This window comes from Falco biarmicus, chromosome 5 (assembly GCF_023638135.1).
Source record: "Falco biarmicus isolate bFalBia1 chromosome 5, bFalBia1.pri, whole genome shotgun sequence".
In the NCBI taxonomy this organism is placed as follows: domain Eukaryota; kingdom Metazoa; phylum Chordata; class Aves; order Falconiformes; family Falconidae; genus Falco; species Falco biarmicus.
Window position 1 is genome coordinate 56,436,062 of NC_079292.1, and position 25,271 is coordinate 56,461,332.

The 25,271-nt window shown below is 43.2% G+C and overlaps 2 protein-coding genes across 2 annotated transcripts in view; both read right to left on the reverse strand.

Moving 5' to 3' along the window:
* Positions 1–2,411: 2,411 nt before the first annotated feature.
* Positions 2,412–14,564, reverse strand: RBX1 (ring-box 1). The gene is made up of 5 exons (XM_056341307.1): positions 14,406–14,564; positions 11,968–12,046; positions 5,276–5,346; positions 3,901–3,986; positions 2,412–2,588 (listed from the first exon to the last, which is right to left on the reverse strand). Exons 1-5 carry the CDS (start codon positions 14,481–14,483, stop codon positions 2,576–2,578), a joined length of 327 nt encoding a protein of 108 aa, XP_056197282.1. The 5' UTR covers positions 14,484–14,564; the 3' UTR covers positions 2,412–2,575.
* A 6,188-nt stretch (positions 14,565–20,752) lies between these two features.
* XPNPEP3 (X-prolyl aminopeptidase 3) overlaps positions 20,753–25,271 on the reverse strand; it is a 30,879-nt gene continuing 26,360 nt past the window's right edge. The window contains exons 14-16 of the transcript XR_008822217.1: positions 23,054–23,131; positions 22,846–22,951; positions 20,753–22,147 (exon numbers count right to left, since the gene is read on the reverse strand). The gene's annotated coding sequence lies outside the window, so the exon portion shown is untranslated. The remainder of the gene's footprint in view (positions 22,148–22,845; positions 22,952–23,053; positions 23,132–25,271) is intronic.

Sequence of the window (25,271 nt, forward strand, 5' to 3'; positions counted from 1 at the left end):
TACAGGATGGGAAAATGGCAGACATGGCCATTTCTCCCCTGCACACCTACCTTCCCCCTCGGGATGCTTAGAAATGTGTCCAACTCCTCCTGCAACCCCAGAAAGCTCTCCTGCAAGAAGGGGAAGTTGTAGTCAAAAATGAATGTTGCTTCAGGAAAAAAAGAGAAAGGCGGTGGGGACGAATGGGCTTTCCGCCTCCCACCACCACCACATGCAGCGGAGATGGAGGCCGAAGCGTACAAGGCAGGACAGAGTGATGCCAGCTTGAATGAGCAACCACGCCTGGGGAAATAGGGCACTGTGTGCCTTTGGATAAAATAGATCCTTCTTACCTTCATTTGACGCTGCCTGTGCCACGGAGCTCCTCTCTTAGGTTGCTTTCTGAGGCTTTTCTCCCCCCCCGACCCCCCCCCCCCCCCCCCAACCCTTAATGCGCTATGGAAAGCAGGGCCCCGTGCTGGAGCTGCCGTGGGCTGTCACACAGCGCAGGCCCTTTGCGGCAGGGGAAGCGGCAGCAGGGCTGTTTCAACGGGCAGCAGCTAAAAAAGGATTTTCTTTCCTGGGTCTGTAAGCAATTGCTGCTTCACAGTCTGTATTTTTCCATTTGGGAAAACCAGGTTTGGGACAGACGCTACAATAGCAACCTGAAATCAAATTTAACAGTTGGGGCTTTATGCACTGCAGCAGAACAGAGGTTCAAAGGGAGTGGGGGGGAGAGTGCCTGTAGCCTGCCATTTAGAGGGATCCATTAAAAAAAAAGCAATAAAAAAACCAAACCAAAACACCAGTCTTCTTGCAGGCACAGCCTCAAGCAAATGCAGATAAAGCCACGAAGGACAGGGAAATGCCTGCACTGATATGCCTGTCCCCAGCCAAAAAAATATGCTCAGGGCAATACGCACAGACTAAAGGGAGACAAACCAGAATGATGTAGCTAGACCCAAAACAAAGTTCTCAGAGAAATAAATTCCCTGATCAGCGAGCATCTGGGTTCCAGGTCCTGAAAAAATCAAAGACTGCAAACAAAATGGACAATCATGAACACGGACATCTCACATTTTATTCAGCTGGACAGGACATTAAATGGGAGTTCAAATTTCAGGGAATGGCATTTAACGTGGATATCCTGCTGCCTGGATGAACACTTTAACCACTGTTGAGATCATCTTCCCCCTCCTCTTCTGTTCCATTCCTGCCTCCACCATCCGAACTACCTTGCAACTTCAGGATGAGTCTTCTACCAACTAAACCTGGGAAATACACTGTCTAGCTATAAACTCTCCTGATTCTAGTTGTTCCTCTTTTCTTCAGGGTGGAAAACTTTGAAACATATCATTTCAGAGCACTGACACAAGCTGATAAAATAATCCTGACATTTGCTTGCTGCAGATTAGAGAAAGCCCCAGCAATTACTAAAAAACCTGCAGGTTTTGGTTCTGTCAATGACCACCTTTATTCCTTATCGCTATAGTACACTAATGTTTAACATCAGCTATCAAATTTCCCATCCTCAGTATCTAGCAAAAAAGTGTTGATCCAAAGGTGGCATCACGAACAGCCAATGAAAGAAATTTGCTGTATCTACCACTGCTGACATGAAGGGACACAGCCTCTTGTAGCAGAAACAATTTCTTGACCTTGTCTGAGCTCCCAGCATCTGCAGAGGCTGTCAACACAGGGGCCAACATTTGATGCAGTGAGGCAGATACCAGGCTGTTTGGCACAGGAGACACCAAACAAAACATTATGTAGTTTTCAGAGTAGAAGTTTTGGCCAGCAAGAACTACAGCTCAGCCTGAACTGAGAAAATACCAGCAGAAAACCAACCAAGAACTAGTTTGTTCGTACACTGCCTCCTTTTAGCTTTCTATCCAATTGAGCACGTGAATTTTCTGAGTTTACTTTCACCTGACACATGAAAGTTCTTTGTGAGCACTGATAAAAAGTAACATTCAATTAACATCCCTTGAGTTAAAAAGATGGAACTGGGAACAGTTAGTGAAATTTTCCTCTGAAGGAGATCTGGTCTAGTCAAACTAAAGACCAGAAGTGAGAGAGAGTAGTTTCTAATAATGACACAACCCCTAATTGTACAGATCATCATTTCAATTCAGCTGCAAGGAAGCATGTCCACATGAAATGCTATTTGCATAAATTACGCTCAGCCAGGCCAAGCCCTACACCTACCTACTGTACTACACAATGGAACTTAACACCGACCTCAGTGAGCCAGAGGCGTGGTTCTTAGTTGCGTGAGACCAAACTCACAGTCAAAAATTGGGCACAGCGACAGGAAGAGCTACCCAGCTTCAGCCGTTTAGCTTAAGAGCTGCCCAGCTTAAGTCCCCAGTCTGTGGGTAATTCTCCTCCCCCATTCACTGACTGGTGCTCCTGAACAGAAGGCAAAAAACTTTAACAGGAATTCCAGCAAGCTTTTATTCAATGGTATACAACAGGGAGAAATGAAGGTTAAAGAGGAATTGTATACATTACTGATTTTTCAAGTTGCTAAAACAAACACATAATGTCAAGAATAACTGAGGCTGATGACATAACAAGCGTGGTGACCATCTCTCTAGTGTCCATACCTGCAAATATATAGTATGTTAATACTTTTTTTTAAATTATCTTTTACACTCGTGCTGATTTAGGCAGATTTATTCTCATTGTACCATGATGTAATTAACATGTAAACCAGACGAAGGTGAAATGCTATGGTATGGAAACCTTAGGAAGTTCTCCACATTTCACTTCACCCAAATGCCCATCCAGATACTAGTCAGAAAAGAGCCTAAGCCATCCACAATATCATGTGCAAGAGACCCTCAGCATCATCACCTTTTGCCCCGAGTCCCAATTCAAATACATTCTGCATGAAAACAAGAGCAAAGCTCGTCATAGTCCCAGACGTATTACTGAGCCCCTACAAGAAGATATTAATTCATGTTTCCATTTCTCATCATACTGCCCATGCAATATTATGTCACTAGCCAGGCAATGAGGGCTCAGTTTTCATTAAAACATCTTAATTATTTGTGCAACCGATTGTGAACCAGGTTCCAAAGACAATCCTGAAGAGTTATAATATCTGTTTTGCTTTGTTTTAATCTGGACTCTGGTTAGAATTAATTTTTTTTTAAAGGAGGTGGGGAGAGGGAAAATCCAGTTAAGAAAAGATTAATGGATAAATGGTATAGAATGAAGCAAGTGACAGGTAAACTTCCTATACCTATTCTCTATGTACAATTACCTCTCAAAATACAACCACCCCTCAAAAACTTATCCATGGAGCTCCTATTATTATTTTAACAACAGTCCTTTGAAAAACACAAACCAAAACAAAGAACAGAGAAATTATGAATAAAAGGGCCAGAGCGGTAGCAATGGCTACATGGACATTTGATTTCCACATGCTAAGAAACCAGCTCTATTAATCTCTGAGCCTATTAGTTATAAACCAAATCACCAAGATACAAAGAGAGCCAATAAGATGCCTGGCACCTCAGCAGAAATGCTTTGGAACACAAGCAGCTATATTTGGGTCATTTTCTGAATCAAAATTCCTCATGTGGCAGTACAGTATTCACCTGAGGCTTCACTTTCAGTGAATTCCACATGTTTTCTGCTCTCCATTCTTTAGAGAGAATGTCAATAGAAATCACTACTTTTTAACAACTTCCCCTTACTCCACAGCTGTTTGGGCTTTCTTCAGAGCTCATTCAGCATCAGGTGGCTAAGAAAAGGTCCTTATACAGCAAGGTGGAGGAAAAAAACTTTCCCAACAGCAACTATGCCCTCAGATCCAGAAATGAGAGATTACCCACATAGCTGGCATTGATAATTTCTATTAACAGAAGGACAATTGCATTTTTCATCTTGAAATCTGTGCAGGATACGTACTTTTGGAACTCCCATTCCCTGTTGTCCAGCGGACATACTTGGCGAGTTTTGAGCCAGCGAGAGATGCAGTGGAAGTGGAAAGCATGCTGGAAGAGAAAGTTCAGATCACATAATTTCAGAACACATGGATGTATCTCAATGTGAAAATTACCATTGAAAGCATCACAGTAAGAAGAGCGTAGTAAGTGTTTGCAGACAAAGGTGGGGAGGACTAATCAGCCAGCTCACTGGCAAACACCAAGGAACTGATCCCCATTTTCAGAGAGGAAGGGAATATTAGTGAAATGGCAGGGCAGCAGGGAGCCTGTTCCACAGTGCATGCAGTGGCAACCGACTGACTTCTGATGGAGGAGAGAACGCAGAGTTTAGCAGCTGCTAAAATTGGCAGAGCAGATGAAGCATAATCAGAAAGACAAGAAAGAGGATTTCACAGTGAATAGCAGGAATGATACGTATGTATACATGCTGAAGCTTTCTGCCAGTCTTCTGGACAAACTGAAGCCTGAATAAAAAAGGAACTTGCAAAATCAGAAAGAAAAAAAATCTCTGTGTTTAATAAGGACACCCTTTTCCATACCCCATACAGCTACTTAAAAACAAGGTTCTACTTGGTGGCAACTCTTCCACACAAAAACTAGCATAGTCTGACATGGTTAAAAAAGTTGCCCTTGTCCTCTACAAACAGAATCACAACATTTATAATCTTGTCCCAGCATTATCACACTGTAACTTGATCCCACAGCATAATGAAGATAGGACTGCGGAACAGGTAGTTATTCCATTATGGAAAATTTTATCTTCCAGCTTAGGCCCAGGCTAGCTAAGAGGTATGCACATTTGAGTTCACATGCTAGTGGGACCACGTATGAAGGAATGCATATGGCAACAAATTGAGGAGCTGGAGATTATACACTAGAACAGATTTGATCTTCCTCCAAAATGGGAGGCAAATCAACTAGTTACCACACATTGACTCCTTGAATCAGCCTGCAGAAAGACAAATCAAGCATACTGACATCCAAGTAATCCTCTTACCAGGAAAAAAAAGGCATAGCTCCTAGGCAAAACCTCAATCACGAAAATCATGCTCAGAATGAAAGATCTATTATTCTTTAAAAAAAAAAAGGGGTGGGGTGTGTAAGGGCCTATCTTCCTCTCTTCTCTCCTGTGTCTTCTGTGTTACACCTCTCCAACTTTCACTCTTTTTCCCTCCCTTCTTCTCTTTCTCCTTGCTAAGCTCTACTAAAATATAGTGTTTAAAGGGTGCCTTTTTTGTTGGATTACCTGAAACATTTTATAGAACTCGTTTTCTCCTGAGTCATGAAAAAAGGGCATAGCATCACCACACAAGCTCTACAATAAAAGGTTTCCTTACATTGCAGACGCCCCATGCAACTGTGCATTCTTCAGAGGTAGCTGACGCTTGGTTTGCTTGACATTCTATGCCTGTGAAAACAAAGTTTGAACACATATATGCAGGAGTAGAAAATGTACATGCAACATCAACTGGTAGATTTCTTCATAATAGCAAGTGGGGGTGGGGGGGAAGAGCTCTTTGTTCTGTTGCATTTGTTACACCAGAAAGTGCCAAAAGCTGTGGTTTAATGTGTACTGTTTTCCCAAAAGTATCAGATCAAAACATACTTCATCCTGCTTTCCCCCTTCCTCTACTTTTTCAGTATTCCAAAGTTCCAGAGGGCAAGAGCACAGAGCTGCGTACCAGTAGTTGGTAACATGTGTCTGCTTTCCAAATTTTAAGGATAAATATTTTTAATTTTTTCTCTTGTGTTTTACGAGATGTCTTTTGATGATCAGTTGAAGGTACAGTTACTTAAACTTCTTGCCCAGATTTCTCTAAATATAAATTCACTGTCTTGTCAGACATTATGTACCATCAGTTATACTTATTAATGTGCTCATGTATATGCTGGAGTTTACCTGTGTTTTTTCTGTAGTCTTGTGACAGGTAAGTACACCCCAAAAATACACAATCGGAAATACAGTTTAAAAATGTACATTTTAAAGGTTCTATACCTTGGAGCTGAGTACCTAGGATGATCCCAAAAAGGATAAAGACTATTTACAGGTTTGGGTTATGATTTGGGGTTTTGCGTCAGGCGGCATGGATGAAGTTGACAGAGAGTGAGGAAAGAAGGAAGTACAGCACTGAGAAAATATATCCAGCAACTTGGTTATCCATTCTAGAGCTTGAACAATTCACTTCTGCTCCAGCTCAAGTAAAAACTTCAGGTTAAAAAAAAAAAAAAGGTATTTCCAACTCCTCCACAGTCTGCAGCAGCACAAACCTATGAAACCAACAGTTTACTTCCTGCTAAAGGATGCTTTCTTTAAAAGTCAAGCCCAAATGATTTAAAAAGACACACTAATAGATGATCAGCTTAGAACTCAATACATGGGCTTGTTGCTTTCTTGTTTTGCAGATTTTTTGTTTCCTGTCAAAGAAAATGTCTGAATGAGCCTCCCATTCTCTGTTCACTGTTTTTGTGCCCAAATATGCTCAGAGGAAAAGGAATTTGATTCACCAATTAAAGATTCAAAAATTTTTAAACCCCACAGGTTTGGTTGAAAAATGTGATTTTTATTTGCTCTGTGCCATTCATCCCTTTCTTCATTTTTCACTCTCTTTCAGGTGTGGAAATGAACAAAACAAGAGAAGGGCACATTTTTCCTGAGATATGAGGGAGACCAGTTAACCTTGTTCACAAGGAACTACTCAAAACAATACTGAGGTCTAAAGAAACTCAGTAAAAACTGTTCTGCAAGATCTGAATGAAATTGTATTTGTTATATGTTTTACATCAAGATATACCACAGCAGGAATTCCAAAGCCCTGGCCTACCTATAGAAGAGAACAAAATCCTGTGCATCTGAAACATCTGATGTCTTCGTTCCTTAAGCCCTCAATACATACAGCAATAAAACTAAATCTGATTAAGAAAGGGCAAGATGCTCAAGAACCTTGAAGAGCTTCAATTACTTTGGACATTTGTTTTAAAATTTGGCACCAAAGATTGCAGCAACAATTTTACTGTTAGTGCAGTAGAGACTTATGGTCTTGCTGAGTTTCATGGGGCGTATTATATTAAGTTTAACAATTTTGGTGTGAGTCTGTACAGTAACAGAAAATGGTGAGAAGATGAGTAGTAGGAAAAGGAGAGGAAATTCATTTGAAGGAATAAAAGTCAACGGTAGAGCAAACTTTAACTCAGGAAGTCTCTGCTGAAAGCAAGGAAAATATTCCAGTACGCAAGATACTTACCTTGTTTCTTCTCTTTCCCTGCTGGAAACAGGTTATCAGGCATATTCGATCCGAAGTCCACCTAGCCCACTTTGAGGTCATTTTGTGGGTTTTTTTAACTTCTCTAAATGGCCCTAACCTGTGAGCTGCATACTTTGGAACACAATACAATTTTTTGTATTTTTTTTTCCCAGGCTTTAAAGGACTCTGTATTTTGATGGGAAATGAGAGGGAAGAAAGGTGGTTTAGGTAAGCAAGAAAAGCAGCATTGAAATTCATTGCAGTGTTACTAAAACATGCGCTGACAAGCAAATACAGTCTAAAACATGACAGTCCCAAGAGCTTATAAGGACAGATGAACTTTTGCAGAAATAGCTGAGGAGGAGTTGTCTGGTGGTGATGTAAGGCACTTCCAACAAGACACCGAGATTTAACTCCCTCATCAAACAGGTTGGAGACTACTGCTGGCACTGCTGCCTTTGGCTGCCAAAAAAGAGCCTCCCAAAAGCTGAAGCACTTTTTGGTCTCCTACTTGCCTCATTTCAGAAAAGGACAATGTATCAACAAAGACATAAAAAAAAGAACCAACTGTGCCAGAGAATTACAGCTGATGATTCTGGCTCTTGAAAGAAAGAGAAGCTATTTGCTGTCTGCTGACCCAAACGAAGTGGTAAGAGTCAGACAGTAACAGGTACTGGAGGAATACCGACCAACTCTTCCGTTGCCTTGCTTTTGACAGAGTATCTGGAGGTGAGGGCAGAAAGATACAGCTCAAACCTGAAATACCTGTACATAATTGTGAAAGATGCAATGGAAGCATTTCAACTCAGGGAGTTACAGAAATGCATATTATATAATGGCAGCTTCTAAATCTTGGCATCTGTTAAGAACCATCTCTCTTCCTATACATGTTCTATTGCAGAAATCTTCTGTGTATTTACCTAACAGGAAAAGCAACCTAAGAAATAACTGGCCATAATGACACATAACAGAAATAAAGTACTTGTCTTTTGTTCACAGCTACCATAACAGCCCACTGCACTGGTAAATTTGATCATAAGAACTCCTCAAAGCATCTTCTGCTTGAGCAAGGGTAACCACTGTATGTGTTCCCCTTTCTCTTGACATGCTGCCTTCTAAAACTATGTCATGAAGGGATCGACTTACTGGGAAGACAAATAAATATGCATATCTTGGCTAACACAACACATCATGTATTCACTCAGAAAACAGTGACGGAAAAAACAAATAACCAAGATAATAAACTTGGAGGATATTCCTTACTTGTCCTATGAGGAACAGCTAAAGACTTTGGGCTTGTCTAGTTTGGAGAAAAGGAGTGTGAGGGGCAACCTCATTGCTCTCTACAGATTGCTGAGAGGGGAAGTGGAGAGGGAGGTGCTGAGCTCTTCTCCCTGGTATCCAGTGATAGGATACGTGGGATTGGTTCAAAGCTGCACCAGGGGAGGTTTAGACTGTACATTAGGAAGGATTTCTTTACCAAGAGAGTGGTCCAACATTGCAGCAGGCTTCCTAGAGAGGCGTTTGATGCCCCAAGCCTGTCAGTGTTTAAGAGGACAATGCCCTTAACAACATGCTTTAATTTTTGGTCAGCCCTGAAATGGTCAGGCAGTTGGACTAGATGATTGTTGTAGGTTCCTTCCAACTGAAAAATTCTAGTCTTGTCTAGTCTAGTCTATTCCCCCAAAATGCAGAAAGAGCTCTTCAATTTAGTTTTTCAAAGTTCAGAGGAACTTCAGAATTTTCCCCTTGCAATTCTCTCCAGTTTCTTAGGAATTATCTGCATATTTTAATAAATATTTACCCTAAGTTCACCCCCATCATCTCATCATATGATTCCTTCTACTTATAACCCCCCAGCATGACGTTATTTCCTGTTAGGATCACACTCCCAAAATATATGTACACAGCTACCACCTTCCACTCCTACTTATGACTTAGCAAGCTATATATACTTAGTTCTGTTCTTTTTTTTTTCCTCATAAATCCAATAACATTCAACCTGTTAAACATCCTGAGATTCTTCCTCGGATTCTGTGCAATATATCTACTTTTGTGAAGCTGGAACATCAAACATGGTACTTTGCATCTTACTATTAAAGAAAGCGGACAGTATTTTGATGGCGCATTTTACACAGTTCAAAACTGTACCAGTTACCTTAGTACAATATTACATTACACATTTTAGACCAGAAGGTAATCCACTATACTAAACGTAGTGTTTGGTTAACACTCCCCAACCTACTATGTTGCAATGACAGCACAAGAGAGCACGCCTTTAAAGAAATATCTAAATAGGACCTGGGTCTTCCCAGAGAAGAATGAAACCAAACCACTAAAAATCTACTCATTCCTTCTGTACACTGAATAGGGCAGGGAGAATTCTCTGACCACATTAATAACAAGTCATAATGTACATGCATTAGGAGAACTGACATCTTAACTCTGATGCCTGACTTTATGTTAACAATCTTCCATTAGCATGTTACTTATCACTCTTTTAATGTTTTTCCTTTCAAGGTTTTTCTTCATCACTAGGAGAGACACATTTGAATCCTGCATTTCATCAAATTGAATCTTGTGTTGCTCTTCCCTGCACATTCTATTAATTTTTCCTCAGTTTCCCATCACTTCACATCTTATGTTTGAGAATCTAATTAAAGTGTTGTTTAACAACATTAATGATCTGTAACAAGGAAGCAAGTAAATCCAGAGCCAACACTGACCTCAGAACACCAATTTAGGTAGCCCCTTCTACTCTGTATACTGTCAATTTTGGTCTGTCATTTGCAGTCCAGGCTTTTCATAACATTGCTCATACCCAACCTAATAATGTGTTATGCTTGAGCAACTCAAAAAAGAAAAAAAGTTACCTACGCTCTTTTCCTTCAGTTTTTCCTAATCTACCTATACTCTCCACCTCACCCACATTTTGGTGGGATTTTTTTTTTTTTTTTTTTTTTTAAGAACTGACACACAAAATTCACTACTGGAAAATAACATCTGTCTACTCTCCTTCCAGCTCATCCACACTCCTCCTTCATCCTCATAAGTCCTATTGCTATTTATAAAAAACAGCAAATATATGAGACTGTATCTGGTCTCTCATGGGAGGCACTAGTAATTCTGAAGCAGATTCATAGAATGCAACACAACAGCATCCACTCTCTTACAATGTATCCCATGAACAATTATCTTTAATTACAGGATTTTATATAGTTATTCTATACATTTGTGAATTTGATAAATGAAACTTATGTTCTAACAAATCTTTACAATTCCATTTACCTGTCAGTGATGTGCTTTCTTCTTTAATATATCATAAATCTGAGAGACTAAGTAGTAGTCCAGTGTCCACCCCCTTTTGAAACCACTTTTCAAGATGGTACAGGCTAGAGGTACTTTAAAAGGAAACCTTTACATCAAAGGACCTCAGCATATTTCATAACTCATATTCTCACTTGCTCCTCTTTAGTGTTATTCCCTTTCTAATAACCAAGAATAAACTGAGGCATGGATGGCTCAAAATACAAACATATCTATCCCAAAGCAGAGAAGTGAACTTGCTTAAACCATTTTCAGCCCTGTGTGTTACAGTGTGTCTTCTCTTTACTAAAAAAAATCCACAAAAAACCACCAAAACCAGCCTTCTGAAAGTAGTTTTGTAATTAGTATTTAAATATGATGTAAAATCAGGTTCATCTCTCACTAGTTACTATAAACTTGAGATCTCATTTTTCTGAAGTGTTTTATTTTCATATAGGCTTATTGACAGTAAGTTTCCATTACCAGTAGTTACAAGGGTGACTGCATAACCTGCTCTTGTTTTGGGGGTTCCACAGCCCTCACATTTTAGTAACACAAGCAAATAAGGCAACTTTCTACCTGGGGTATACTAAAAGGTCTTCTGTCCCTCATGACTGAACAAGATGAATAGTTACGGTGCCAACAGTATCTTGTTTTGAGGAAGAAAAAAATGGATTTGTACTCATTACCAGTCCTTTAAGGGACCGAAACCCATGACTTCATGCATGCACACCGATTTCATGATAGAAATTTGTATACTTAATTCCATTATCACTTTATTTTCCTACATAGCAAGCACAGTTGTTAACTGAACCATCAAGATTATACGGCAAAAAATTACACCAATACAAGCAATACATTGTTTTTCATTTAGGCATTTGATTACTCCCCTTTGTAAACAAACAATTAATTCTCTAGGTGGCTACAAAATTTCCCGTACTATAACATGAACTCAATTATTCATGCAAGGTAGTTTTTGTACAATGAGGAATGAAATGAAGTCATTGGTCCAACCCTTTCCTGGCCAGACACAGAAAGTGTTACAAGATTTCATCTTAATGACTGTCATCAAAAAGTTGATATCCACAGCAACATCCCCAACTCTAAAATCTAATACCTCTCTTTGTGAGCAATACTTGTCAACCCTGAATAATTTCCGTTCCTCCTAGCCCTTTATTACTTTTCCTCTTTATTGCATCCAAAATACACTCAGCAACATCATCTTGTCTGCAGATGTGGTACCAAGTGATTCTACTCTTTACAAAAAAAGGGTGAGGGAAAAACAGTATCGTGACAGAGATCACAAAAACACATTATCAGACTTCAGCATTACATAAAATAGAGCTTAGCATTTGCACTGTGACTACTTCATTCCTAACTGAAAACTGCATTTCCTGAATTATACTCTCAACAGGGGAAATTTCAGCTGTGCATCATGTACAAGTCAAAACTGTCAACTGTCTTCCCCATCATTTACTTACATAGATCCATAATATGGTTTCTGCAAATGGCACAGTTATCAACCACAATGTCCCACGCCCACAGAGCTACTGCATTCCACTAGAGAGAGGGGGAGAAAAAGAAAAACATAGTTTTGACTCATTTTACAGCACACAGAAATCCTTGTTATTGCTCAAGATCCCCTGCATTTTTGAAATTGAAAAGCTGAGATATTAAAAATAATTAGTCTTAGAAACCCAGAGTCATTCTTTATCATGAGTACATGTTACTAGAAAGCAGTGGTACATTCCTCTTACATACCTCCCAGACCCAAAGTCTCCTTCCAACTTCAGAAATAAGGTAACTCCCACAGTCCCCCTTTTTGTGAAGCAAATGCAAACACCTGCATGTCTATTCAAGATCCAGAGGCAAGGATGCAGGTCATGCCACATTCTCAGTTCTGATGAAAAGGACAGTGCCTTGGAGAAAGGTCAATCCAGATGCCATTTTGTTAAGTAGAATTTCCATTATTTGCAGCAGTTCTTCTAGTAATCGCCCCCCCAGAGCAGCTGGGGTCAAGAACTAAAATCATCTCTAATGCGGTAGATGACTTTGCTGACTCCTGAACAATCTTCTCTGCAAAAAGGGCACTAAGCAATGAAGTACCAGGAATATAAAAATTTTAAGGTACAACCAAATTAACCTTTCAAATACTTTGTTTATTATAAATAAATAAATAATAATATCTGTCCCATGCTACTTCAGGGGAAGGGTCGGCTACAATTTTCCATGGCAATTTTAGAAAACTGGTTACAAATGATGACTTTAAGACAAGGTATGCAGAAAAGCATAGCACCTTTTTATTGCTCCCCACAAAACCCATAATCAGGTCTTTTGTAAATTTATGAAATTGATAGGCTTCCCTTCAATATTCAAAGCAATCTAAAAACATATTGGTAGAAGGATAATCTTCATTTACTACTTAAGTAGTCTAGACATTTTGCTTCCTTCCATTTTTTCCAGTATATGATTGTACTGACTATACTACAGTAAATCTTCTCTACTGTGTGCCTTTTAAGTCTCAATGTTTCCATAGCTTCCCTTCAGCTTGGGATTCTGAAGGAGGAATGCAGACTGCCAAGTATTGATAAACAGTACCAATTTTGATAAGCACTTCAATTTTTTATTAATACTGATACGAAAAGTCATCACAATACTACTAGATCTTTAGGAAATGGGTTGGTAGGGATCTCATTTTTTCTCCCCATCTTCCAAATTCAAGCGTTGCCAGCTTTCTGGCTGAAGTACTCATCTCTCAAGGACTTCATCCACACTTCAAGGCAGCTAGGATAAAAGTTTCCAGCATCCTTACATCTCCCACACTCTCAGGTACTTAATCTACTGCCCCATCATAATCTACTCTTATAACCAACAGACCTGTAACAGAGCCATACATTCAACAAATATGCCTTGGCACCTTGCTGAGGAGGAATGCCACTGACACATAAAAGGTGCTGCTGCATCCTGCTCCTCTCATGTGCTATTATATCTGTCCCTGTTTCCAAAGAACAGTCAGTCGTCACCCCAGCACCTCCTTCTGCACAGACCTGCAGCCCCGTACAGAGCTAGGGGCTTCCATCACCACTGATGACAGCTGCATTTAAACCAAACTATACCTACAAGCAGGAATCACCTGAAATGTTTACTGATATTCGGTCTAGGGGTCATTTTTCCTCAAATTCTACAGTAGTATAAACCCACACAGCCTCCCTACTGCCTCTGCACCCTGCTGTAACAAAATTACTACCACCGTCCAGCTGACGGCTGAACTGGTGGCACTGGACAGAAGAACAGTATTATGGCTGTTCTGAGGAAGCAGACAAAGCCAGGCTGACAGCAGAGCATTCGCTGAGTGCAAACACGTTGTTATGGCTTGATTTCAGACACGCGAACTGGCACACGGCGTCTCACGCAGCACACGGGGCAGCTCGGCTGCTGGGCCAGAACGGCCGGGCCTGAGGAGGAGGCAGCACTCCGGCCCTGCTCCCCGGCCCGAGCCGCCCGCAGGCCCCCGCAAACGCAGCCTGGCCGGGCTCCCAGCCCAGCCTAGCCTAGCCCAGCCCGGCCAGGCCCCGCCGGCGGCGGCGCCCGGGGGAAGCGAGCTGCGAAGGCCCCTGACAGCGGCAGCCCCCCAGACCTCCCTCCTCCCGCCCGCACAGCCCACGTTAGCCGCACCGCCGATTGGCCAGCCTTCGCTCCACGTGCAGCGACCCGCCTCCGCCATTGGCCGGAACGCACGCCAAAACTCCCCGCAGGCACCACCCCGCCCCTGCCGCCGCGCTGGTGCGGAACACGGCGCCCGGCTCCGTGAGGGAAGCCACCCTTTCCCACGTCCCGCCCACCACCACCAGGCCGGCCCCGGCCTCCCCCTTCCCCATTCCTCCGGGACCAGCCGGAGGAGCGCGCCGGCAGGCCTCACTTTCTTCACTTCGAAGCGCTTCTTGCCGGCGCCGCTGTTGGTGCCGCTAGGGGTATCCACATCCATCGCGGCCGCCATTTTGGGTGCGTGAATCGCCCGTCCTGCTCCGCGCGCACGCGTGGCGGGCAGGCGCACGGGGGCGGGGCTACCTCTGGATACCGCCCCCCGCTCGCCCCGCCCCGCCGCCAACAGGTGCGGGGAGGGCAGAGCGCGCGGCGCCGGGCGGGCGGGGGCCGGGAGCGCGGTCACGTGAGGCAGGCGCTTCAAGGCGCCGGGCGGGGCCGGGCCGGGCCGGGCGCCGTTACCTCATCCCGGCCGCGGGCCCGCGCAGCCCGAGAGAGGGGACGCGCCGGGGGGGTTGCGCCGCCCGTGGGGCGAAGCGGGGGGGGCACCGAGATGGGCGCCGGCCCCGCGCCTCCGCCACCGCCTCGCCGCGGGGCAGGTGCCGCGGGCCGGGCCTAGCTGTGCCCCCTGCGAGGGCTCGCGGGGCCGCCGCCGCCGCCCGGCCTCGCCTCAGGCAGCACCGGCGCCGCCCCCCGCCTCCGTCAGGGCCGGGTGAGGCGTGAGGCCGCTGCGAGGCGAGCGGTGCCCGGTCGCCGCGGAGCGGGGCGCGGCGCGGGCGGGCGGGGAGGAGGGGGCGCGGGGCGGTGACAGGCGCGGGTGTGGGCTGCGGCTCCGCCCGGCGGTGGCGGCGGCCTTAGGCTCCCCGTGGGGCTCCGCCGCAGGGCGGGCGCGGCTGCCTCCGGCGGGCTGGGGCGGCGGCCGGGCGGGGAGCGCTGTGCGGTGCAGCCCGACCGGGCCAGCTGCTTCGCCGATTCTCCTGTAACGCTCAACTGAAACCGCTTGAGATCTGTTTCTGTTCCCATACGAAGGGCTGCAGCCCTTAATAAACTTTTAGCTTCTTTTCGTCCACCGTAATTGGTCTCCAGCCAGTGCAGATGAGATAGGCCTGTTCGCTGTTACTATCGTAGCCTTACGTTCACTAACAGCCCAGATTTGTTTTGTTTTTAAACGGAACATCGAATTGCTAGAGACAGAATTTGCGTTGTCCAGACTACTCTTTTAGCACACAAATTAGGCTTAACAATAGTTACAATTAACATGGGATTTATTTGTGCTGCTAGAGCTGCCCAAGCCCTGCCTGTTCTGTTGCACAGGTGAAGAGAGCAGGCATGGAACCTCGTACTCAGAACTTCCTCTCTGTCAGTAAAGCTCAAAGTACTTTCCTGAGGTCAGTAGTTGTGTTCCCCAAGATAACGGAAACTGAAGGGAAGATACTCCCCAGCAGGTCTTGAAATGGCACCCGGGTTTGCAGGTCCTTGTAGACATGCTGACTCTGCACAGTCAACCCTTTAAAATTGGTTTGCACACTATGTTTGCTGCACAGATGTGGAAAGGAGGAGGTAGTAGAGGCATAGAAAGGGCATTCTCTTGCGTATATACAGGCAAGCAATATCTGTACTGTACCCATTATAACCATTTGGGCCAAACAGCACTTTTCTGGTCTGGCTCCATCATAGCCGTCTTGCTGTATGTGTACAGCTTTTACCTGAGATCCAGTGCTTGCTGGGATGGAATGTCTGTCAGTCTCCGAATAAACTTACTTACAGCAGGGGACTGCAGTAAGAACAAGATGCTGCTGCCATTGCATGTGTTGGAATAATTTTCAATGGGATTCATATTTGAAAGACACGCAACACTTGTGCCTCGAGTTAGGCACATACCTAAATGTTTGCGGGGTCATGCTGAGCCTGAAAGTTACACACACAAGAGCAAAGGCAGGTTTGAAGAAGAAAAATGCCCTCATTCAGACACCTTTTAACACCTAGTTATCTACATGGAAAGCTTCCATATTACTTAACTGCCCCTTTCCCCAGATGCTGCTCAGTTATGGTGTGTCTCTTATTGCCAACAATAAAATGAAGCTGAACAGATTCAGGTTTTTGTCCTGTTGCTCCTTATTCAGGACTGTAGTGTGAGGGTCATTGTAAAGAGTATTTTGAAAATGGGAGGTGGGTGCCTGAGAAAACTTTTTTCATGTTCAAGAAAGTAGCTCTTCTCAAAGCAGAATTTGCAAGATTTTCTTTTTAATAGAAACATTCATTTTAACCCTAAATCTGTATGGTAATGACCCCAGTAGGTCGTCACTCAGTAGGAATCCAGGATATTGAACAAACATGTAGACTAGGGTATATGCATACCAGAGAAATGTTAACATTCATTTTCACTTTAAATGATTACTGCAACGTAAAATTATAATCTTCCCACCTCAGCTGATGTCACCACAGGGAGATGGTTGCCAACGGGTAAACGCCATACAGCCAGCAATCGTATGGTCTAGATTTATCTTTCTGTATCTGGCAGGAAAAAGAATATAGCAATGCAGATCTTGAGTTAAGGTGCATTTAAAGGGGTGGTGGTTTCAGAAAAAAAGATAACAAACAGTGCAGAATAGAACATATATCTGCGTGCTTATTTAATTAATGTTTACTGATTTGTGTATGCAGACACATAATACTAACAATGGGACGTGCATTAAGAGATCTCTGGTGTGCTTTACAAAGTAAAATTACTGATGATATTCTCTAATGGTCCTGCACTTCATAAGAAGGTCTGAGCTACCCTCTTTACTGTACATAAATAATCTGTTTTCTGCTTGTTTTAGTGCCATCCCTAATTTCTTTCCTCCTAGGAAAAGTGCAGCCCCTCAGACCAGTTTTCCCCCTCTTAAGGCTATATGTTATAGACAGGTGTCTATAGTAGCGGCTGCAGATTTGGAAAGCAGCAGCCTCAAAAGAAACACAACGCTGTGATCCAAGTTACCAGGGATGCTTCCAAGGGTGGATCATTTTTCAAAGCACCGGGACAAGCAGGGCAAAAAGAGGAGACTGCCAAGCTGAAAAGGCAGGGATACAGACTAGGCAACACACGACAGCTGCTCTGAATATGGTTAGTCCCAATTAAAATGAGACAAACTCCCTCCTCCAGTTGTCAAAAACTTCCAAAAGGCAAGGTACCAACAGCCTGGTGACTCTAGTGCAATTGCCTTCCAAAACCAGTGTCTTTCATTTTGGTCATCGGCCTTCTCCTTTACATTCATTCTGTTGGAAGGGGGTGTGTGTTCTGGAGCCACCAACATTTTGCTGTGTGGCATTTATCCCCCAAATGATTCACACACACAAATGTGCAGCCTTTGAACATGGGGGCCTGATTGCGCTGCTGTGGAACTGCTAGTGGAGGGGCAGCTGCTCGCAGCCCTGGCTCTGCCCAATGGCACTCACCCATCCACAACTGCACCTACACAGGGACCGGGCAGAGGGCCTGGTAGTGGTGGTACGGACAAAACTTGTCCCTCCAAGGCACCAGAAGAGAGGGATCCACACAGCAGTGGTAGGATCCCCCAGAACTAACAGTCAGAAGGAAAATGCATGCAGGAAAGGTTGCTTTGATTTCCAGTCTTCTCGCTGCCTCAGCCTTTTGCATTCCACTTCCCAGCCCTGCAGCGAAGATGAGCGGTGCCTCCTCTGTTACCATGACGCATCCTCAGCACTCAGACCCATGACACAGGATCTCTCTGGGGTACTTGGGTCACTCAGGAATGAAACGGGTCTGACAGTAAGTAGAGAGTTGCAATACCTTCAAACACTCTTCAGAGCAACAACTTTACTGTACTGAGAGTAGGGATGGGCCTTCCAAGACTGCCAGGGAAAAAAGGGAGGTGGCCCCTTTCTAAGTGTTTACAAACCTCAAGTTTTTCTGTTGCCTTTCTATGCTTCACCCTCTCAGTGCTGCCTGTTTAAGGTGTGGTTCCAGTGGTGCCCTAAGCAGCATCGAGCAGGAATTACCTGGTATATGAGACTAGTTCCTGTTCAATGGTTGCAAACCAAGGAGTAAAAATCAAGTGTGTTTTATTACTTTTTAAAGAACTGTAGGGCTGGCTGGCTGGCTGCCCTCCAGTTGCTGATGCTACTAAAACCATTTGAATTGACTAAGTTGGGATTTGTAGCACCCTTTGCTTTTGGATACCCGAACCCACAGACAGTGTTCACAAATTACTGTTGGGGCAAAACTGAATCTACTTACTGTCTTTCCATGTTGCCACAAAACTTCTCAAAGTTCACAACGTAAGCAAACAACCTCCTACCAAGGCTCTGTAGCATCCCCAGCTGGTTCAGTATGCTTGGCATAGGAAAGCTGAATTCAAAGAACAGAGCCACAGGGACAGATTAAGCAATATATCCCATAGATTTCTGGCCAGATTGTGCTTCGTTTCTACAGAAACCCAAACCCCCTGCCTCTGTGCATGTTTTCCAGATGATGGTCGTGTTATACCCCATATAGTACCCCTCGCTTTGCAGTCCATTATTAAAATCTCAGGAGAGAAATGGAGCCTCAAGCCCCCAATAATCTAGCTAAAAAGAACAAAAGAGATTCTGAGAGAAGAGCAGGTTGTAGTATTTAGTGGGATAGTGACTAATTGTTGCTTTTCCTTTCTCATGGCATTTTACCTAAAGCTGGTTGATAACTTGCAGATAAAATAACATACAACCATAGTGGCAGCCTGCAGGTAAGTAGGTGCTTGCAAAAAACCATGGTACTTAATGACTGTGCCCAATCTCCTGCAGAAAGCCTTTCCCCACACATGAAAAAGAGCAGCTGGGGGTATGGCTCTAGGCTCAAGTAATGACACTGTCCTCACTGCGGGCGTCTCGGCCCCACACCACACCTGAGAGTCAGCTGCATCTGATACCAAGAAAAGTGATCAGGACAGACAGACCCCAGTGTGTTACAGTGAGGGTGTTGGTCTGATTCCACTCTGCTTCAAGAAAGGGTTTGAAGCTATCCCTCCTATGCATCAACAACAGCCCCATGATCCCCATCCTCATCCTCACCCCCAACTAAGGAGCTCCACCTCAGAAGGAAGGAATCCATCAACCCCACCTCCTCCCTGCCAGCCTTTTGCAGTTCTGGGCGCCAAGCTGCAGATGCTGATCGCATCTGGCTGTGCTGCCACCTCCCGAGAGAAACCAGCATCCCAGCTTCTGCTCAGAGGAGAGGACATGTTCCGCAGCCAGGCTCGCAGCCTGTCCAGAGGTCCCCAGGGGAGCCAGGACGCTCCTTGCTGCCCGTGGCCTGGAGAGACAAGACGTGAGCCTCAGAGTCCCCCCATACCTTTAGGTCAGCTGCAGCCCGGCCGCTTCTTCGATTCACGAGGCTGAAGAGGAGGTGGGAGGTTGAGAATGCCTACAGCAAATGAGGCAACACATGGGCACACGGGAAAAAGCGAGGGCTTGAGAGAGAGAGTCCTGCCTTAACCTGAGCTGGGATCTTGCAATGATGTCAGAGGCTGAGACTGTAATTCAGACAGAGGGCAAGTCTTTCAGAGGATAACAGGAAAGCGGTAGCAGGGGAGTGATCATTTTTAACCCAAACATCCCTGCATGAGGTGACAAGAGGCTATGGGATAGTCCAGGTGCAGGAGACAGCACCACTAACCACACGAGAGACACCATCTGAGTACCAGGTCACAATCTGGATCTCCTCGCTTGCTTAGACAAGAGTTTTCAAAGTGCATTTTATCCTTTCTTAAATGCAAAAAACCAGAATGTTATGATAGCTCAATACAAGTAGTTATATCAATCTACTACTGCATGTAAGCAACGCTGGAAGATCTGCTAGGCTAATTAACAGTGGCCAGGAAAAAACACAGGAGTAACCAAAGTAGTAACACAAGCTTGCCTGCATATAGATCAATGAACTCCTACTGATTTGGGAAATCCATGAACCTTCGCAGACTGAAGAAACCTTCAGTCACGAGGACAGGCAGTTCCAGACTGCTGCGTGGGAGACACTAAAATACTGTTTACAGATATTCTTATCTACAACTTCTCCCTGATGAGAGAGTCACAGAGAGGGAATAAGAATTAAAATCAGAAAAAAACATTATCAGCACAGGGAGGTCTGGAAGCTACCTCCACTGAGTCAAAGGTTTTGATGCTGTTTGAAAGGAGGTGAGAATCATCAAGCTACAGCTTTGCATTTGTCTTTCCCCAATAATTCTTTGTCCTTTTGCAAAAAAAAATAGTATCAAAACATTCCTCCAAAGATCTCTTCTAACTGAATCAAGTTCCTAACTGCATGCCCTGCTCAGCAGGACACAATTCATTAGCCTTTGCCATCCTTTTTTATCACAATAGGAGAGATGCTGCTATCAGTAAAAGCATTTTGTTGAAGGCCCTGGCAGTCATAGCAAAGGCACCATCTGGCAACTGAAAACTGTAAAAATCCAAATCCAAGTGCTTTTTTTTTGGGGGGGGGGGGGGGGGGGGGGGGAGGGGAGTGGGGAGAATGGTGGTGGCGCTGGTGGTGGTGGGAGGGAAGGTGGAGTTCAGATGTGATCTCAGGGGAAAAAATAACTAATTTTGTACCACTTCTTGGAAAGAAACAAAGCAATGAGAAATACAAATCAGGTGGCCCACAGACAGGGCAATTACTGGTGCAAAAAGTATATGGATATTACAAAAGAAGCCAAGAGTAAGGGAGCCAGCAGTTCCCTGCCTCCCATACCAGCATAAGCAGGAACAAAAAATTGTTTAGCATTACTGTGGACTCCATTGAAAAGTTCATTATGGCATCTAGGTCAGCAGATCACACAAGAAATGGTCTGCTTGCCAGTTCTACAGTGAACAATAAAATAAATTATTAAACTGTCATACTTCTTTGCAGGTTCATATAACTTGAACTCATCTTGCTGTGTCAATCTTCCTTTCCTTTAATTTCAAAGCTCAGCACAAGTGGATCTCTAGAACCCAAATGGAAAGAAGGGCCATTTGGAGCAGCAAGCTTTTGTTGATCAGAAACCATGAGCTCCCCAATCCTGACAGCTTCCAGAAATGCAGAAAATAGAAGTGAGCAGAGAAACAAGTGTAAGGTGCAGGGCCTAGTGCTTTGGTAATTTTTGCTTTTGGTAATTTGCCACTGCAAAATAATGTAGTTCCTCCTCCCTCCTCCAGTCACTGTGTTGTTTTTTTTATTTTTCCCTCTGCTCACCACATTAATAAATTGTATTTCTCAATGCAGTTTAAGAATTCACTGATTCCTATCTGTGCTAGGAAAAAGAGGAAACGGCCATATCCTGCACTAGGAATACTCCCCCACCTTCTTGCAGTATCAACAAGACTTAAAAAAAAACCCCAAGATGCAATAGCTTCAGGGAGGCTGTTTTAGCAAGACATATAGAAAGTTCTATATTGGTTGAAAGTTTACTACAAATACCAAGGAGTTAATTCCTTTGCCTCGATCTATAGAAATACTCATGAGTCTATCATGGAAGATCCTTATGTTCAAGTTCACTCACATCCTGTAACCTTCTTTTGCAAGTCTGTAATCATTCAAGACAACCAGTGGCACGGGTCTGAATGGGACTATTATAATCTATTTTGAGGAACCAGGAAAGCTGGAAAAAGAGAGAGGCCAGACATCTGGCAATATCACACACATCCAAACCATCAGCAGTTACCAAACTGTTTTCATTCCCTGGAGGAGAAAAACCAAAGCCCCATTCTCTTACCTTCCTTCGTTCATACAAGGGGTGACCAAGTACCTACCTTTGCATTTAGATATATTGGACTGGCAAAGACAGCTTCTGCAAATGCCCATCGAACAGCAGCCTTTGGTTAGAAAGGGGCCTGAAGCTGAGGAACAGCCCTTGAAACTCTTCTCTCATACAGCAAAACTGTCAACTAATTAAAACATTTTGGAGAGTATAAGGGAAATTGTTCACTTTCTTCAGTTCTAGGACAGGGGAAAATGGAGCGGATGGCAATTTATCTAGGTAAGAGTGAGCTTCTGGGGGATGCTGAGGGACCAATAGCCCCCAGAAGCTCATGAGTGCAACTTGCATTGCCGTGTTATCTGATTAATAATTAAGGTAGTTGCTTATGCTAAACCAGTTTCCTCTCAATTTACCTCACTATTTCCTTCTATTTACTCCTTTCACCCCTGCTTTCTCTCACAGTGTATTTTTTTGCATGATTCTATGTATGTTTGTATTTCACTGTATTTTTAAACTCAATCGTTAAAACCCAGGTTGCATGTTTCTTGGCATGTAGAAATTGCCAGTAATCTTTCCCTTCTACAAACACCCATTTCATTACATCTTATTTGCATTACAAGTCAATATGGAGTGCAGCTCATTTTGCATCTCCCATTTCTTTGCTGCGAGAGCAAATCTCTGCGATTCCCCTGTAGAGTTACGAGTGGTGGAGATAAAGGGGCTCCCCTGGAGTCCTGCAAAGGTCCCTGGTGAGGTTTCAGGAGAGAGGAATAATCTACGCTGTCAAAGCACCAGAGCTGCTGTGAGGGCAAGCTACATGTTGGGAACCTTAGGCGACCCAGTCCTGAGCAAACACGAAATGGAAGGGATTTCCTTTAAACTCACTCTGGATCTTTTTTAGCCTGTGGGATATGGAGGAGGCCTTCTCCTGCCAGAGTCTGGTGAGTCGGGGTATTCCTGATGCCACCCATCTCATTCACTGCAGTTACAGCTGCCAAGAGAGAAGAATAAAAAACGCCCATCATTTGCCAGCCCACAGGTTTACAAATGCAGCTTTAAGCTGAACCTTGGGGTTTGTTTGGAAGCTGTTTACCACGGTTTATAGTCACTCCTCCTTTCCTGACAGGGGTGAGCAGATTTCACTCCATTAACTGCATCTCCCTCTGGTTCTCTGTTAAAAAAAAAAAGTTCTCAAAGAACTTGGAGGGCACATTTGGGACTCACGTACAACGCAACAGTGGTTTGTTTGCAGCGGCTTAATTTAAATTGGATTTCACATAAATTTGTTGAACAGCTGAGGAACCCCATGTGGACACACTCACTTGCCTTAAGAGTCGGCTTAAAATCAGTTTCTAATCAATTTAAGCTCCACTGATCAGATTTAAATATATATTTAAAAGGTCAACACAACTTTTTGCATTGATTTAATGAAATAATATTGAAAGCAACACTTGAGTAAACTGGGGCAAGTCTGTGTAAAAGCTGTCTGAATTAGTGTAATGTGGATTGTCAAAATATGGAGAAACATTTCTCCCCCTTGAAGCTTGCAAATTCAATCTCTTGATTGAATGTTAGCATGACAGAGGCTGATGGATCTTTCCTCTGATGGAGCCACATATTGATTTTATCATTAGATATACAAAACAAATGCCTAATCCAGTAATAGGCACATTTTATGCCTTCCCTTGATGGTGTTGATCTTAGTCCTGCGTATCGATATATTAGCTCAAAATCATATATGTTCCCTCTTCAATATGAAAGTTCAAAATTCAAGCCTGGGAATGTTTTTGAAATTATGAACTTTAAAAGATTATAATCTGGAAAGATAGGACCTTCTTAAAAATTCAGATAAATAACAGCATGAAAGGACCACTTATGTCAGGAGCCCATTTCACTGTTAACAGGTGCAGATATTCACCGTAAATTAAGTCTAATTTGTGCTGAGTGGTTGAATTGCTGAGGAATCACTTTATTGGTATGTGAAATATTTACTATGTATAGCTGGACAGCTTCCCAGGAATTCTGATGAAACACATTAATGCACGAGAAAGAACGTCCTTTCTTCATAAGACTTTTGAAAATGTAAGCTTTGCTCCTCTCAGTATCTTACACAGAGTTTTTTAAAATCATCTGAATTGTCCATATAAATTTATCTAAAGTAATTATTAAGAAAGACCTTTTTAGGTAGAAAATTCTCTCTATTAAGGAAAGCTGAATCCATCATAAAATACACTTTTATTTAAATTCCATTTTTCTTCTATTTGGAAATTGCCTTTTTCTTATAGAAGGGTGAGAAACCACATGTTGCTGTAAATAATTTCAGATGCCCAAAAGAGAAGAGTGATATTGGGTTCACTTCAAAAAGCACATGAACTTAGAAGCCAATAACTAACATTTGGCTGGGAATTATTTGCATGTGTCCTTCAAGTAAGGAACACCATTTGCTAGGAACAATTTATTTAGACAAGTCAGCTATGGATTTCTGTACTTGTGGAACAACCAAAATATGGTACCAGGTAGGAGAGACTTCCAGTTATTATCTAAAAGTTCTGGGTTCCCACCTGTAATATGAGATCTGGGTTTGCTGTATAGAGTAATTGATCTGCATGGCAGATACAGGCAAGTTTAGCTCTTAGACAATGTTACGGTGTGCAAGAAAAAAGGACATCAATAGCAGGTTTACACAGACAAGAAAAGTTTCAAACAAGTGTAGGCCATGTTCCTTGTGGCCAAGAAGCCACATAAAAAACCCAACCTAAATTAAACAGCAATAAAAGCCAATATGAACTGTGTTATATTAAAAAGCTAATACTGAGAGCCATGAAAGCTCAAGAGTTTACATGAGCAGCCTATAAAATGCTAATGTAACTAACACCAGGGAACTCTGTAGAAACCATCTCTCTGCAAATCCAAAACTTTATTAAAAAAAAAAAACAACCCCAAAACCCCCCCCGCCACAAACTATTTCCAGGGCCAGGAATAACAGATGTATACAAATTTGCAACGTTAAAATTTGTTCTCTGTTCCTGATTCACAAGCATATGTCACCAAAGTATACATATAATTTTCAAGCATATGTTTCATTGAGATGAAAGAGCCTCCTCAGTCCCACCTGGTATAAGCTGCCTCTGAGTTTAAGCTCAGGGAACCTGAACACAAATAGTACAATTGCTTTTCCATCCTCTAAACCTTATGGCTATGCAGCGGACTGCTCGTGGTCATCTGAAGAATCCTTTAGACTGGCCATGAACAACAGTATTTATACTATTTTTGCACAGATGCTTGTAACAGTGTTTTGAATATTCATAGTT

Excerpts from the sequence above, each read along its gene's own strand:
- RBX1 (XM_056341307.1), bottom strand. The coding sequence starts at position 14,483 with ATGGCGGCCGCGATGGATGTGGATACCCCTAGCGGCACCAACAGCGGC. Across the intron at positions 12,047-14,405 it reads AGCGCTTCGAAGTGAAGAAA|TGGAATGCAGTAGCTCTGTG; the intron begins GTGAGGCCTGCC and ends CCCTCTCTCTAG. Across the intron at positions 5,347-11,967 it reads AAACCATATTATGGATCTAT|GCATAGAATGTCAAGCAAAC; the intron begins GTAAGTAAATGA and ends TTGTTTTCACAG.